A 14,480-nucleotide genomic window follows, 5' to 3' on the forward strand; every position below is an offset into this window, starting at 1 on the left:
TGGTGCCCAAGGCAGGAGACTGAGGTTGAACTCTGGGACTCCCAGGAGGGTCTGATTTTCCTGATAGCCCCATGAGCCAAGAGTGAGCCAAGAGTGGGGACCATCGTGATTCTCTCAGACGGGGGAAGATCTGAGCAGGGCTCCTGGCTGATTGGAGGCTCCGAATCGCACCTCTTCTCCTGTCCTAATCTCAGACTCCAGGCCTGGCTTGCAGTTCCTGGCTCACTGCGCCGCGAAGTCACCGGCCCACGCTCCCAGGAGCGAGGACCCTGGGCAGCCTCCCCACCCCGATCAGCCCACCGCACCGGGCTCCTGCCATTTCCCGCACGCATTCCAGGAGGGCTGGGGACGCCAGCTTCTGCCTGAGGATTTATGGTCCAGGAAATGCATTTTAAATGGGTCCCAGGATGCTCGGATCCAAGAATCAGACACTGTCTCCTGGGGGAGGGTGGGGCGGAGGGTGAGAGTATGTCTGGAGAGAGACCTAGAAACGCCCGAATGGCGGTCCCACTTTGCTCCCCCAAAGCGCGACCGTTCCCCGAGTGGGGGGGGCTACCTGTTGGCCAGGGCGCACGGAATTCGGGTGACTTTGCTCCAAGATACGTGCGTGTGCCTCGACTCTCATTTAATTTATAGGGGAGAGGGATTCGCCAAATCCCTGTTTTCTGGGGTAAGCCCCCCTCCCCCGACCCTTGGACCCAAGCTGCCCGGAAGGAAGAAGGAAAGAGTGTTTGTCACCGGAGAAAACCACCTGTGGTTTGCAAAGGGCCTCAGTCGAGTCAGGGGCAGGCGGGGCAGATCCGAACCCGGCGGGAGGGGCGACGCGCGTGAGCGGGCAGGGGCAGGGGCGCTCAGCTCGCAGGGCCTCCTCTGCCAGCCTCACCGCCCGGCTCCCGGGAGGGGGCCGAGGGCGCCCTGGGTGCTGGGCGCCTTCCCATTACGCAGTTCCTGTGCCTTTAAATCCCAGTCCCGGAGGGGGCGGGGGCGCCCCGACTGGACCCCGGTTTCCAGGCCGGCGGGGGCCCCGGGGAAGCCCCGGGCGGGGAGCGCAGGGCGGGGGGCGCGGAGGGCGGGGCGCCCAGGGTCCCCGCCCGCGCGCCGAGCCCCAGCCTGCCCGGCCGCGCCCCTCTTGGGACCGTCGCGCTCCGGGGGCGGGGGCCGGGGCGGGGGCGGGCGGGGGCGCGCGGGCGGGGGACGGGCGGGGGCGCGCGGGCGGGCGGGGTGCGGGCGCGCGCCGCGCGGCCCGAGCGCGCGAGCCGGGTCCGGAGCGCACGCCGCCGCCACCGCCGCCGCCGCCTCTCGAGCCGCCGCATTGCTGCTGCCGCCGCCGCCCCGCGCCCGGCCCGCGGCCCCCAATATGGTGCAGCCGCCAGCGCCGCCGCCCGTGCCGCCGCCGCCCGCGGGCCCCGCCGCCGCCCTCGGGCGCCCGCAGCGCGGCAGCCGCAGGTGGGGGGCCGCGGCCCGGGCCTGAACCGCCCCCCGCCCGGCCTCGGCGCGGCGCCCTCCCCGCGGGGCTGCCGGCGAGGGGCCCTCTCACCGCTGAGGTGGAGCCGCGGGCCCCGCCGCCGCCGCTCCTGCCCCCTCCCTCCCTCCTCCCCTCCCCCTCCCCTCCGGTCCTGTCTCCAGCGGGAGCGCGAGACGCTGGTCAGGCTCCGCGGCGCAGCTCGAAAAGGAATAATCGCCCCCGATTGACTGAAATTCCTCCGGAGCCGGCGCCGCGGCCGCCCGCGCCCGAGACCGCGCTCCGGGGCCGCGTCCTCCTCTCCTCCGGAAAACGCTCGCGACCCAGGGCCGCCGGCGGCGGCGACTCCGCTGTGTCGATCGCCTGACTCCGTTTTCACCGTTTGCGGGATCTGGAACCGAGTTACATGCATGTCCAGTGGGGGCAGGTTTAATTTTGACGACGGAGGGTCCTACTGTGGAGGCTGGGAGGACGGCAAGGCGCACGGCCATGGCGTCTGCACCGGCCCCAAGGGCCAAGGCGAATACACCGGCTCGTGGAGCCACGGCTTCGAGGTGCTGGGCGTCTACACCTGGCCCAGCGGCAACACGTACCAGGGCACCTGGGCGCAGGGCAAGCGCCACGGCATCGGCCTGGAGAGCAAGGGGAAGTGGGTGTACAAGGGCGAGTGGACGCACGGATTCAAGGGGCGCTACGGGGTGCGGGAGTGCGCGGGCAACGGGGCCAAATACGAAGGGACCTGGAGCAACGGGCTGCAGGACGGCTACGGGACCGAGACCTACTCGGACGGAGGTAGGTGCCGCGGGCCGGGCCGGGGCGGGAGGGGACCTGCTTCCGATCGCGCCCCTTCTGTGGATCTCCGGGGAAGTTGAGCTGCGCCCTCCGGTTGGGCCGTGGGCACCAGGGGCCTTTCCCGGGCTTCCCTGGAGGCCACGGAGGCTCCTGGCTACAGGTTGCCCCGCTGCCTGGTGGGGACAGTGCCCCTGTGCCAGCTGAAGGGTGTTGGGGGCTTTCCAGGGGCAGAGTCAGGCGGGGCCCAGCAGAGCCTCCGTGCGTCGGACACAGCAGGCCGGAGACCTGCGGGAAGGGCCAGGCTGGGCCCGCGGCCCTGGGGAACCCAGCAAGGACAGAGGGGGCTGGGAGAAGGGCCCCTCCCCCTGTTGGCTTTGCCCCCCACCCAGGAGGCCGCCGTTCGATCAGGCCTCAGCTTCGCTTCTAGTGTTCCTGCGGCGCCCGAGGGCCTTCCTCAGCCCCGAATCTGCCCAAGCGGAGGGAAAGGGAGTGATGGGGAGCGCTAGGGGCGGGGGATGCCAACCCGAACCAAAACAGCCAGGCAATAAACTTCTAGGTGGTTGGACGCGGACTAGAGCTGTCGAAGCAGGCTGCTGGAGGGAGGAGGGAGGCCCATCTGCTCAGTGAGAGCCCAGGAATCTCGCCTTTCAGTGGCTGCATCATTTTCACCATTAGTTGAGGGAATCAGTCTGTGCTTTCATTCTAAGATGCCACCACATTCGGGGCAGAGCCGGGGCCGGAAGCCAGGGAGCTGCTGCTGCTGCTGCTGTTGCTGCTGCTGCTGTAAGATGGTTTCTGTGCAGGGAGCCTTGGCCGGCTCTGCAGCTGCCCGCCTGCCTGGATACTCCGATATCCACTCCTCAGTGCACCTGACCCATACGGAGCCGGTCCTTTCCTGGAAGCCAGACCCCAAACAAACAGACTGGCTTCCCCGACCAGTCCACCCCCATGTGGGAGCTCATCCTCAGAGGCCCTGGGTCCCCTGTCTCCCTCGGGCGGCTCGCCTGTTTCAGGCATGGATGCCTGGGAAGGGAGTGAGGTGCAGCGATGACTTGTGCTTCTGCCGGGAATAAAAATCCAGAGCGTACGTGTGGTCTGGTCCTCCCCGCCCGCTGGCTGCCTGCGAGTCTCATGAAGAAAGCTGGAAACACCTGCTCCCCGGCCACATCCAGGAGTGGCAGGGGGCTGGAGAGTAATTATTATTTTGGCTTATGCAACTGAAAAGCAGGGTTCATTATTACCCGAAGAGGAGGAGGAGTCTGGGGCAGTTAATTATATAATGCTCTTGCCTGTCAAAGCTGTGCCCAGCCCCGGTCTCAGGCGGCCTTTTCTGTGCCGTTGTTGTTTTCATGGGGCAGGTTGGAGAGCTTCCCTGACCCTGGGGCGCTGAGGGCCAGGCAGTAGCAGACGGCGCTCCCTTGGTTCCAGGCTGTGGGCCTGTGTGTGTGTGTATGTGTGTGCGCGCGCGTGCAGGCACAGGGAGGCCCGGGCAGCAGATGTGGGTGGCTGAGACAGGCAGGCAGCCTGGCGCTTCCAGCTGGGCTGTTTGGAGCCCAGAGGCTGCTGTCACCCCCAGGCTCTGGCCACCAGGCTCTGCAGACCTGTCCTCCAGAGGTGCTCCCGGCTGAGCCTGCTCCAGAAGGACTGTGCAGGCTGCGCTCACGCAGGGCATGGGGAAGAGAGGAGCCAGGGCTTTTGTCGTCTCTGAAACTCCTGAGAATATCTGGGGGTGAGGCTGAGCACCCCACTCTGCCCACGCTCCTCAGACATCTCCAGTGTCCGGAGGGATCATTTCTTTCATTCAACAAATACTAATGGAATGTTTACTATGAGCCAGGTGTGCCAGGCTCTGGGAAAACCACACTGAGCAAAGCAGACACAGATCTTTGCCCTCATGGAGCTTACATTTGAGGGAGAGGGAGCAGCGATTCTGTTGTGGCTTTTTGGGGAAGAAAGGATCTGATTCTGTGGCTGGCTGTGAGTTTAGGATCTGACCGGTTAAGGGGAGAGATGTTTTTCGCCATGGGTCCACTTGGCTGGGCTCTCCACTCCAGCCAGCCAGCTCCCTCAGCGTCCTGCTCCCCTACGCCCTTCCCCTCCTTGTGGTCCTGCCTGATCGTGTCCATTCTACAGATGAGGCCAGTAAGGCCTGGGCTGTGTGATTCAGGAGTCCCAGCCTTTGTCTGCAGGGATCCCTGATCTGTCTGGGACCAAACCCCCCTTGTTCCGGCATCACATTGCATGGAAGAAGCCCAGATTTTCACCATCCTCTCAAGGGATGTGCGGTTCTCAGCTGTCCCATAGGCAAAGCCAGGCAGGGACGCAGATGGGGAGCTGCATGGCCGGCTCTCCCTTTTGGTTGGCGACATGGCATGACGGGAAATAGAATTGACCCTTCTGGTCTTGGGGACTCGGGCCTGGACATCTGGGCCATTTTTCTGGAGGGCTCCCAGCTTCCTGTTGGGAAAGGGGTGACTGTGGCACTGAGTGTCCCCAGGCAGCCCATGGAGGGAGCCCGCAGGATATGGGGATCCCCGGAATGGGGCAGAGGCCTCCATGCCTCCTTCCCAGTCAACTGGTGGGTGGTAACAGCCGTGTCCGAGGGGCAGTGAGGAAGGAGTTAATGGCCCCAGCTCCACTCCGACTTTTCCTTTGCACAAGAAGTGGGGGAATATTGGGCAACCATCAGCAAAGCTCCGGAACCTTAGCCCAGCTCTCTGCGCTGACTTGGGGAATGATGCACCAGCGGCCAGTGTATTCCACATGTAGCTGGAATTGGTGTGGAATTTCAGCTGGGGACACCTGTGCCAACTCCTCCTTCTCCAGGTGTGTCCTCCCCTTAGGGTACTCCCTGATGGGGCTGAGGAGCTTCTACTGTCTGCATGGGGAGGCCTGGGGGTGTGGGGTACAGGCACACATGCTTGAAGTCACAACCCCAACTTGCATCCTGGGCTTGAATCCCTGCCCTACATGCCCTGTTTTGTGACCTTGGGCGGGTTACTTAACCTCTCTGAGCTTGTTTCTTCATCTTTACAAAAGGTTGATAACAATACCTATAAGGTGGGTGAGGATTAACTGAGAATGGTGTGTGTGGCTATGCCAGGAATATAGTAAGCATACATTATTATTTACCATTAGTTCTATTGTTACAGTTTCCAGGCAATGCATGTCACTTACAATGATCATTATTAGAACCAATATCTGGACATGAGACTGGTGATCATGTAAATTATGATAAATAGCAACGTTAGATACTTACTGTCTGCCAAGCATGTGGCAAGTGTTAAATGAATTATAGCCCTTAATTCTTACACCTCTAGAGGGTGATTTTCTTGTTATTCCCATTTTCCACACTGGGAAGTGGAGGCTCTGAGTGGGTGTGGCTTGGGAGGAACCAGTAGGCATCATGCTCAGGACAGCCGTCCCAGAGCCTGGGCTTTTGCTAGGTACACCTCTCTCTAAATGCCCCTGTGCAAAAATACCTCCTGTTCTTTCGTCTCCTTTATATCCCTCATTCTCATGTGTGTACAGTGGCCTGGAATTGTAGGTGAATGCCCATGCACAGACAGGCAAATCCACACCCTGCCCAGAACCCCTGGCCCCCTGAGGCCCACCATGCATGCCTGTGCTGCACTGTACGGGTAGATCTTTCCTTTGGGTGCTGTGTACACAGAACCCCTCAAATCAAAAGTTATCCCCTCCAATAAGCCCTCCTACACCCTGAAAGATATGAGTCATCTCACGCCCAAGCCTCTCCCCCTCATACTCAGGTCCCGTTCACCGGCCCAGATTCCTCAACCCACACAAATCACACACACCCACAGTCAGAATTCAGATCCCCCCAGGCGCCTGCGCACACACACGCGCACAAAACACCTGCCACCCGGAGACATTTTCCACCCTGTCCCCCGAAACGCAGCCACTGCGCCCTCGCGGCCTTGCTTGCTCCCCACTGGCCAAGGATTCTGAATCTCCACCAGGCCTGTAAACCAGGCTCAGATGACAGAGGCAGTTGTGTGCTTCGTTTCCATTTTAAACACACGTTTATGCTGTTAGTGCCCCTTTTAGGGAGAAAAATCCCTCATCTAAACAAAATAAACTACCATTGGGCATATGCTTTGTGCTTGGCTATGACTATGCGACAAGTAAATTCTTTTTAAAATGAGTGCCCAGGTTAGGAGGAATCAGGTTCATTGGTGCAGAGATTATGCCAACAGAAACTCATTTCAGAAACAAGAAGTAAGCCCTGAGCAGTTGGAGATGAAAGCATTTTCTCTGAGATTCTCTTTCCGCTACTTTGGGGGGCGGGTGGTGAAAGGCTCCGTAAGGTGAAAAGAGAAGGGAAGAAGCAAACAGCTAGTTTTTTTTGTTGCCGGTTATAGCTGAGAAACAAATGTGGCTGAGGAGCACCCCTGCCCACGTCGGCCCTCAGGCCGTTTGACGGGCTTTATATGAGGAATCCTGAGATGAGCTGGCCAGGGAGTGAGGACCAGCACCCACCTACAGCAGCGATCTGGAGTAGTGAGTGAGCAGTCCTAGCTGACACAGAGAAGGAGAGAGAGAACTCTGACCCCTTCTCTTCTGAGGACATCCAGCAGGAGAGAGCAAGAGAGGGTGGGGTGTGAGGGTGGGGGCAGGAGCCTCTGCTGTTCCTCTCCAAGACTTTTTCTTCCTGTTTTCCCCAAGCCTCCACGACTCTAAATATGACGAACTCTCAACTGTGAGCTAATAATATTGAATGTAACGCCCTTTGTGTCCTTAGATGACAAAAAGACGTGAGTACTAGAGGAGAGGGTGATGTTGGTGTGAATTTTCCACATTGGTCCGTCTTTCGGTGGATTGGCCACTTCCCCTGCTGGTAGCTTCCTGGCTGTGAAAGGCCACATGGTGGATGGAGCTACTACTGCTGCACTGGGGTCCTGGCTCGAACTTGAATGAGGTGCTGGCTTCCAGTCTGGAGAGGAGAGAAGAGAGGCAGTCCCTTCAGGACCTTGGAGAGCGCTCCCGGCTGCTGCCTGGCCTGCCTGGGTTTGGTGGACGGCTGGGCTCATTTTCCCTCTAGGCATCCTCTTCAAGCCAAACCGCCTCTCCTTGCTGGTGACCGCCTGGCCCTGGACCCTCCAGCACACTCAACCACCAGAAGTGTGACTATACCTGCACCAGACATGGGGGCCACGCCTGCGATCCCAACACTTTCAGAGGCCGAGATGGGAGGATCACTAGAGCCCAGGAGTTTGAGACCAGCCTGGGCAACATTGTGAGACCCCGTCTCTACAAAAAATACAAAAATTAGCCAGGTATGGTGATGCACGCCTGTGGTCCCACTACTCAGGAGGCTGAGGAGAGAAGATTGCTTGAGCCCCGGAAGTCAAGGCTGCAGTGAGCCAAGATGGTGCCACTGTGCCTGCTGACAGAGCCAGACCCCATCTCAAAAGAAAAAAAAGAAGTGTGCCTGGTCCTACTCGGTCAGTGCATGGATTCTGTGCTCTAGGAAGGGCCACCGCTTGGCATGCCTGCCTATTTTTTCACCCCCATATTGTCAGTCCTTCCTGAAGAAGTGAGTGTCTTCTGGGGTCACATCCTCTTCTGGTCAACTGGGAGAGCAGCTCTCAGCTTGTGGAGGTGGGTTTGGGGGTGAGACTTTATTTTTTTGCATTATTTATTTACTTATGTATCTATTTTGAGACAGAGTCTCACCCTGTAGCCCAAGCTGGAGTGCAGTGGAGTGATCTTGGCTCACTGCAACCTCCGCCTCCTGGGCTCGGGCGATTCTTGTGCCTCAGCCTCCCGAGTAGCTGGGATTACAGGCACCTGCCGCCACACCTGGCTAGTTTTTTTTGTATTTTAATAGAGACAGGGTTTTGCCATGTTGGCCAGGCTGGTCTTGAACTCCTGAATTCAGGCGATCCGCCTGCCTTGGCCTCCCAAAGTGCTGAGATTACAGGTGTGAGCCACCGCGCCCGACCTGGGGTGAGACTTTAGTAAGATGTATAGAAGTTGCTCTGAAGTCTAAGGTGTATTCCTGCCATAGGTTGTGTGTGTTCAGTTCTCCTGGAGCATAATAGGGGTCATAGGTGCACAGCGGAAGGCAGGCAAAGGAGTGATTTGTCTGTATCAGTCAGTGAGACTGGCCACCGTTCTCTTTACATCTGCCTTAATGGGTGAATCTTCTAGACCAACGGTCTCCAACCTTTTTGGCACCAGGGACCAGTTTCATGGAAGACAATTTTTCTACCGACCAGGGTTGGGGGATGGTTTTGGGATGACTCAGGCACGTTCTATTTATTGTGTGCTTTATTTCTGTTATTATTACATTATAATATATAGTGAAGTAATAATATAACTCACCATCATGTAGAATCCGTGGGAGCCCTGAGCTTGTTTTCCTGCAACTAGATGGTCTCCTCTGGGGGTGATGGGAGATAGTGACAGATCATCGGACATTAGATTCTCATAAGGAGTGTGCACACTAGATCCCTGGCGTGAGCAGTTCACAATAGGCTCTGCATTTCTATGAGAATCTAATGCTGTTGCTGATCTGACAGGAGGCGGAGCTCAGGCAGTAATGCACGTGATGGAGAGTGGCTGTAAATACAGACCAAGCTTCACTTGCTTGCTTACTCACTCGCCACTCACCTCCTGCTGTGTGACTGGGTTCCTAACAGGCCACGAACCAGGACCAACCACATTTCAAGGGCTCAGCAGCCACATGGGACTAGTGGCCACCATATTGAACAATGTAAATCTAGAACATTCCATCAGCGCAGAAAGCTTTATTGAGCATCACTGGTCTGGAGTGTAAGCTCCATACAGGAAGGGGTATGTGTCCATGCTGATCACTGCCATGTGCCCAGTGACTAAAATAGTGCTGGCACGTGGTAGTCAATAAATATTTGTGGAATGAATGGATTGTGCAAGTAAATGTGGTAGTATTTGGTAATTTGTTTACCATCATTATTTTATATGCCTGTTTCATTGCAAGACCTTAGAATTGGACATAGTTAAAGGGAAGTTTTTCCCTGAGACCCTCATGTCCACAGGTCAGTCTCACTTTACAATTAGCGTTAAAACATGCCTGTTCAAATTCCTTGATCAGTTTTGTTTTGTGGTTGGCTTTGTCATTGCTCCTTAAGAGACTGCCAGTGTTTTATATGAGAAAGACGATGGTGTTGAATGCCATGAATCACGGAGTGATACCATTCTAATGATGAGAAGCAGTCATGACTGGGAGGCCTTTTTGGACCACGATTTAATGAGTAGCATTCATTGCAAAGTGCGAAGAAAGACCCACAGAGAGATGAGTACCCTCCAGTCTGCTTAATTTCTCACTGTCTTTTTATTGCTTTTCCTTGGCTTGATTCATTCAGTCATTGGAGAAGCATTTGCCCAGTTCAGACTGTGTTCAAGGCACAAAGACAGAAAAGCTCAGGTCCAACCTCAGTGAATCAGCCTGTAAGTATTTGCTGAGCACTCACTGTGTGTACAGTACAGAGTCTGCGGTAATGTGGAAGATTGGAAAAAAAGAAACAAATGAAAATGCAAGAAATAGGAGTCCTGTGTTCTACCTGGAAGAATAAGAAGTCTGAACAGGGATGCAAAACCGAGATATATGGAATAATTCAGGGTTTTTCATGCCACAGTGGGGATCCTGAATGGGAGCATCACAGGGCGGGGCCTGAGAAGGGGCAGGGGAGGTGTGTGTGTCCCTGCAGGAGCAGCAGAGGCTTCTGGGGGTAGGCAGTGCCTGAGTGGAGTCTGGAAGGGCGGCAGGGTGAGAGTTGTTATCCCAAGCCCGAGGCTGCAGATTGTTGGAAGCCACGTCTCCCTCAGCCTCAGCTTCCCCGTCTCTATGATTTAGTCATGACATTTTTTTTCCTTCTCAACATGGGCCACCTCCCTGCTTCCTATGAATGTAATAGGTGTCGTTCTGGACCCAGGGAAGGGTCTCTGGTGCAAACGCTTTCCAAAAACAGCGAGAGTTGCTCTCTCTGCTGCTGGTGGAGTGTGAGATGGGCAGGACATGGGCGTGCCTCTGTCTGCTGCTCTGTGCAGGTGCTTCCCAAGCTTGAGTGTTATGAGAACCACCTGGAAGGTGTGTCAAGACACAGATTGCCGGCCCCACCCCTGAGTCTCTGGGCCTGGGATGCCACCCAGGAATTGATATTTCATACAAATTTCAGGTGATGCTGAGGCTGCTGATCTGGGGACCTCACGTTAAGAACCACAGTCCTGGGCTTGTACCTCCTAAGTCTGGCTACACATTCGAGTCGCCAAGAATGTGTCCCTGGGAGACTGTTAGAAATGCAGGGTGTCAGGCCTGCCACCGACCTCCAGGGTCAGAATGTGTGTTTGGAGATGCTCAGGTGGCTCCAATACAGGAGACACTGCTTTAGTGTACTCACTTTAATCTTAGCTGTGCATGGGCTTCATCTAGGTTGCTTTAGAAAATGCAGATGCCAGCCGGGCGCGGTGGCTCACGCCTGTAATCCCAGCACTTTGGGAGGCCGAGGCGGGCGGATCACAAGGTCAGGAGATCGAGACCACGGTGAAACCCCGTCTCTACTAAAAATACAAAAAATTAGCCGGGCGCGGTTGTGGGCGCCTGTAGTCCCAGCTACTCGGGAGGCTGAGGCAGGAGAATGGTGTGAACCCGGGAGGCGGAGCTTGCAGTGAGCCGAGATCGCGCCACTGCACTCCAGCCTGGGCGACAGAGCGAGACTCTGTCTCAAAAAAAAAAAAAAAAAAAAAAAAAAAATGCAGATGCCCAGGCCCCACCTATAGGTGCTGATTGAGGTCCTCGGTACAGTCTGGGCATTGGGATTCTTTTTATTTTAATTTTTTTGAGATAGGGTCTGGCTCTGTCTCTCATCCTGAAGTACAATAGTGTGATCATGGCTCACTGCAACCTCTGCCTGCTGGGCTCAAGCCATCCTCCCACCTCAGCCTCCTGAGTAGCTAGGACTACAGGCATGCACCTCTACACCCAGCTAATTTTTGTATTTTTTGTAGAGACGGGGTTTTTTTGTGTTTCCCAGACTGGTCTCAAACTCCTGAGCTCAAGCGATCCGCCCACCTTGGCCTCCTGAAGTGCTGGGATTACAGGTGTGAGCAACTGCGCCTGGCCTGGGATTCCTTTTTAAACATGCCAGGTGATTCTAAGGTTCAGTGCAGGTTGAGGACCACTCCTCCGGAGCATCTGTAGCTGGACATCTCTTGGGAGCTTTGATAACTGACCCATGCCAGGATCCATCCAAGACCACTGACACTGGAAACTTTAAGGCTGGGGCCTCGGCCTGAGTATTTGGTCACAGCAAGCAGGTCCTAGAGTTGCAGCTGTAGGTAGAGTTTTTCAAACTCTGGGTCAAATGGTTCATGAAATGAATATAGTACATTAAAATAAAGTAGACTAGAAAATTTCCAAGCACAATACCTACGTTTCTTTCTTTTTTCTTTTCTTTTTTTTTTTTTGAGATGGAGTCTTGTTCTGTCGCCCAGGCTGGAGTACAGTGGCATGATCTTGGCTCACTGCAACCTCTGTCTGCCTCCCAGGTTCAAGAGATTCTTGTACCTCAGCCTCCTGAATAACTGGGATTACAGGCGCCCACCACCAGGCCTTGCTATTTTTTGTATTTTTAGTAGAGACAGGGTTTCACCGTGTTGGTCAGGCTGGTCTCAAACTCACAATCTCAGGTGAGCCGTCTGCCTTGGCCTCCCAAAGTGCTTGGATTACAGGTATGAGCCACTGCACCTGGCCAGTACCTACATTTCTATAATGATAAGTGCTGCTCTGTTTCTTTGTGATTTTGTGGCCTTCTCCTCTGTGTCTGTGTCCTCTCTTCCTCTTTCTTTTCTTTCCTTTCCTTTCCTTTCCCTTCCTTCCTCCCTCCCTCCCTCCCTTCCTCCCTCTCTTCCTTCCTTCTTTCTTTTGAGACAGTCTTGCTTTGTCACTTAGGCTGGAGTGCAGTGGCACGATCTCGGCTCACTGCAGCCTCCGCTTCCCAGGTTCAAGCAATTCTCTTGCCTCAGCCTCTCAAGTAACTGGGATTACAGGTACACGCCGCCATGCCCGGCTAATTTTTATACTTTTAGTAGAGACAGGGTTTCACCATGTTGGCCAGGCTGGTCTCGAACTCACAGCCTCAGGTGATCTGCCCATCTTGGCCTCCCAAAGTGCTGGGATTACAGGCATGAGCCACTGTGCCCAGACGATACCTACATTTCTATAAGGATAAATGCTGCTCTGTTTCTTTGTGATCTTGTGGCCTTCTCCTCTGTGTCTGTGTCCTCCCCTCTTTCTCTCTTTCTCTCTTTCTTTCTTTCTTTGACAGTCTTGCTTTGTTGCTTAGGCTGGAGTGCAGTGGCACGATCTTGGCTCACTGTAGCCTCCGCCTCCCGGGTTCAAGCAATACTCTTGCCTTGGCCTCCCAAGTAACTGGGATTATGGGTACTTGCCACCATGCCCAGCTAATTTTTGTACTTTTAGTAGAGATAGGGTTTCACCATGTTGGCCAGGCTGGTGTCGAACTCCTGGCCTCAAGTGATCTGCCTGCCTCGGCCTCCCAAAGTGCTGGGATTACAGGTGTGAGCCACTGCACCTAGTCTCCTCTTCTGTTTCTTACAAGGACACCTGTCATTGGATTTAGGGTCCAGCCTAAATCCAGAATGATCTCATCTCAAGGTCTCTAACTTAATTACATCTGCAGAGATTCTTTTTCCAAATAAAGTGCTGGGGGTTTGGACCCAGGCATATCTTTTGGGGGACACGATTCTACTCACTACGGTGTCTTCCAGATGTTGGTTGGAAAGTGCTGCAAAGCCCATACGGTTGTCCCTTGGCATCTTCAGGGGATTCGTTCTAGGACCCCCTGTAAATACTGAAATCCTCAAATGCTCAAGTCCTTCATAGAAAATGGTATAGGCCGGGCACCGTGGCTCACGCCTGTAATCCCAGCACTTTGGGAGGCCGAGGCGGGTGAATCACAAGGTCAGGAGATCGAGACCATTCTGGCTAACATGGTGAAACCTCGTCTCTACTAAAACAATACAAAAAATTAGCCGGGCGTGGTGGTGGGCGCCTGTAGTCCCAGCTACTCGGGAGGCTGAGGCAGGAGAATGGTGTGAACCCGGGAGGTGGAGCTTGCAGTGAGCTGAGATCACACCACTGCACTCCAGCCTGGGTGACACAGTAAGACTCTGTCTCAAAAAAAAAAAAAAAAAAGAAAGAAAAAAAGAAAATGGTATAGTATTTGCACATAACCTACACACATCCGCCCATACACTTTCAGTCATCTCTACATTACTTATAATACCTAATACTACCTAAATGCAATGTGAATAATTATACCATGTTGGGTTTTTTTTTGTATTATTTTAATTGTCGTACAGTTATTTTGATTGTGTTGTTTTTATTCTTTTATTTTTATTTTTTTGTTATTCTTTTTTTCTGAGATGGAGTCTCACTTTGTCACCCAGGCTGGAATACAGCAGCGTGATCTCGGCTCACTGCAGCCTCTGCCTCCTGGGTTCAAGCCATTCTCCTGCCTCTGCCTCCCGAGTAGCTGGGATTACAGGCGCCCACCACCACGCCTGGCTAATTTTTGTATTTTAATAGAGATGGGGTTTCACCATGTTGGCCAGGCTGGTCTTGAACTCCTGACCTCAAGTGATCCGCCCACCTCAGCCTCCCAAAGCGCTGGGATTACATGTGTGAGCCACTGAGCCCAGCCTATTGTGTTGTTTTTAAATATATTTTTGATCTGCAGTTGCTTGAATTTGTGGACTCGTAACCTGAAGCTATAGAGGGCTGACTGTGTCTGATAACTTAGAACTGCAATGCCAGGGGATTCCTTTGAAAGCAAAACACTTTTTCTTTCTAAAACATCTATTTCGTTCCAAGTATTGTGCTGGGCATTTTGTCATAGACGTTATGGCTTTCCTTCCTTAAGATAATGCCTTGAGATAAGGCGTTCCGCTCCCATTTAAAAGACGGTAAAGGTGAGGCTCACGGGGTCACACTTGCTGAGTTCACGCTGCTGCAAAGTCGTTTCCGGCTGCAGAATTGTTTCCGGCGCCCCGAGATGCCTTTAGTGATGGAACCAGACAGGGGCCCCCTTGCTTTACAGATGAGGAAACTGAGGCCTACCAAGGGAGGGGCCCTGCCCCAGGTCTCACAGTGAAGCAGGGGCAGAGAGTTCTGCCCAGCAATTTGTAAACTTAGGGGACTGCC

The 14,480-nt window shown here is 54.7% G+C and overlaps 1 protein-coding gene across 3 annotated transcripts in view; it reads left to right on the forward strand.

Annotated features, from left to right (window-relative positions):
- The first annotated feature begins 1,245 nt into the window (after positions 1-1,245).
- The window catches only part of LOC105488822 (junctophilin 3), a 110,544-nt gene continuing 97,309 nt past the window's right edge, over positions 1,246-14,480 (forward strand). Inside the window, exons 1-2 of one of the 3 annotated variants that reach the window (XM_071085072.1) lie at positions 1,246-2,254; positions 2,962-3,341. In XM_071085072.1, coding sequence (XP_070941173.1) covers positions 1,873-2,254; positions 2,962-3,041 — 462 coding nt within the window. In that variant the 5' untranslated portion in view covers positions 1,246-1,872 and the 3' untranslated portion in view covers positions 3,042-3,341. Of the gene's footprint in view, positions 2,255-2,810; positions 2,939-2,961; positions 3,342-14,480 lie in introns of those variants that run through there. The other 2 variants (XM_011753261.3, XM_011753259.3) reach the window with 2 other exon arrangements.

The sequence above is a fragment of the Macaca nemestrina genome, chromosome 18 (assembly GCF_043159975.1).
Source record: "Macaca nemestrina isolate mMacNem1 chromosome 18, mMacNem.hap1, whole genome shotgun sequence".
NCBI classification, from domain to species: domain Eukaryota; kingdom Metazoa; phylum Chordata; class Mammalia; order Primates; family Cercopithecidae; genus Macaca; species Macaca nemestrina.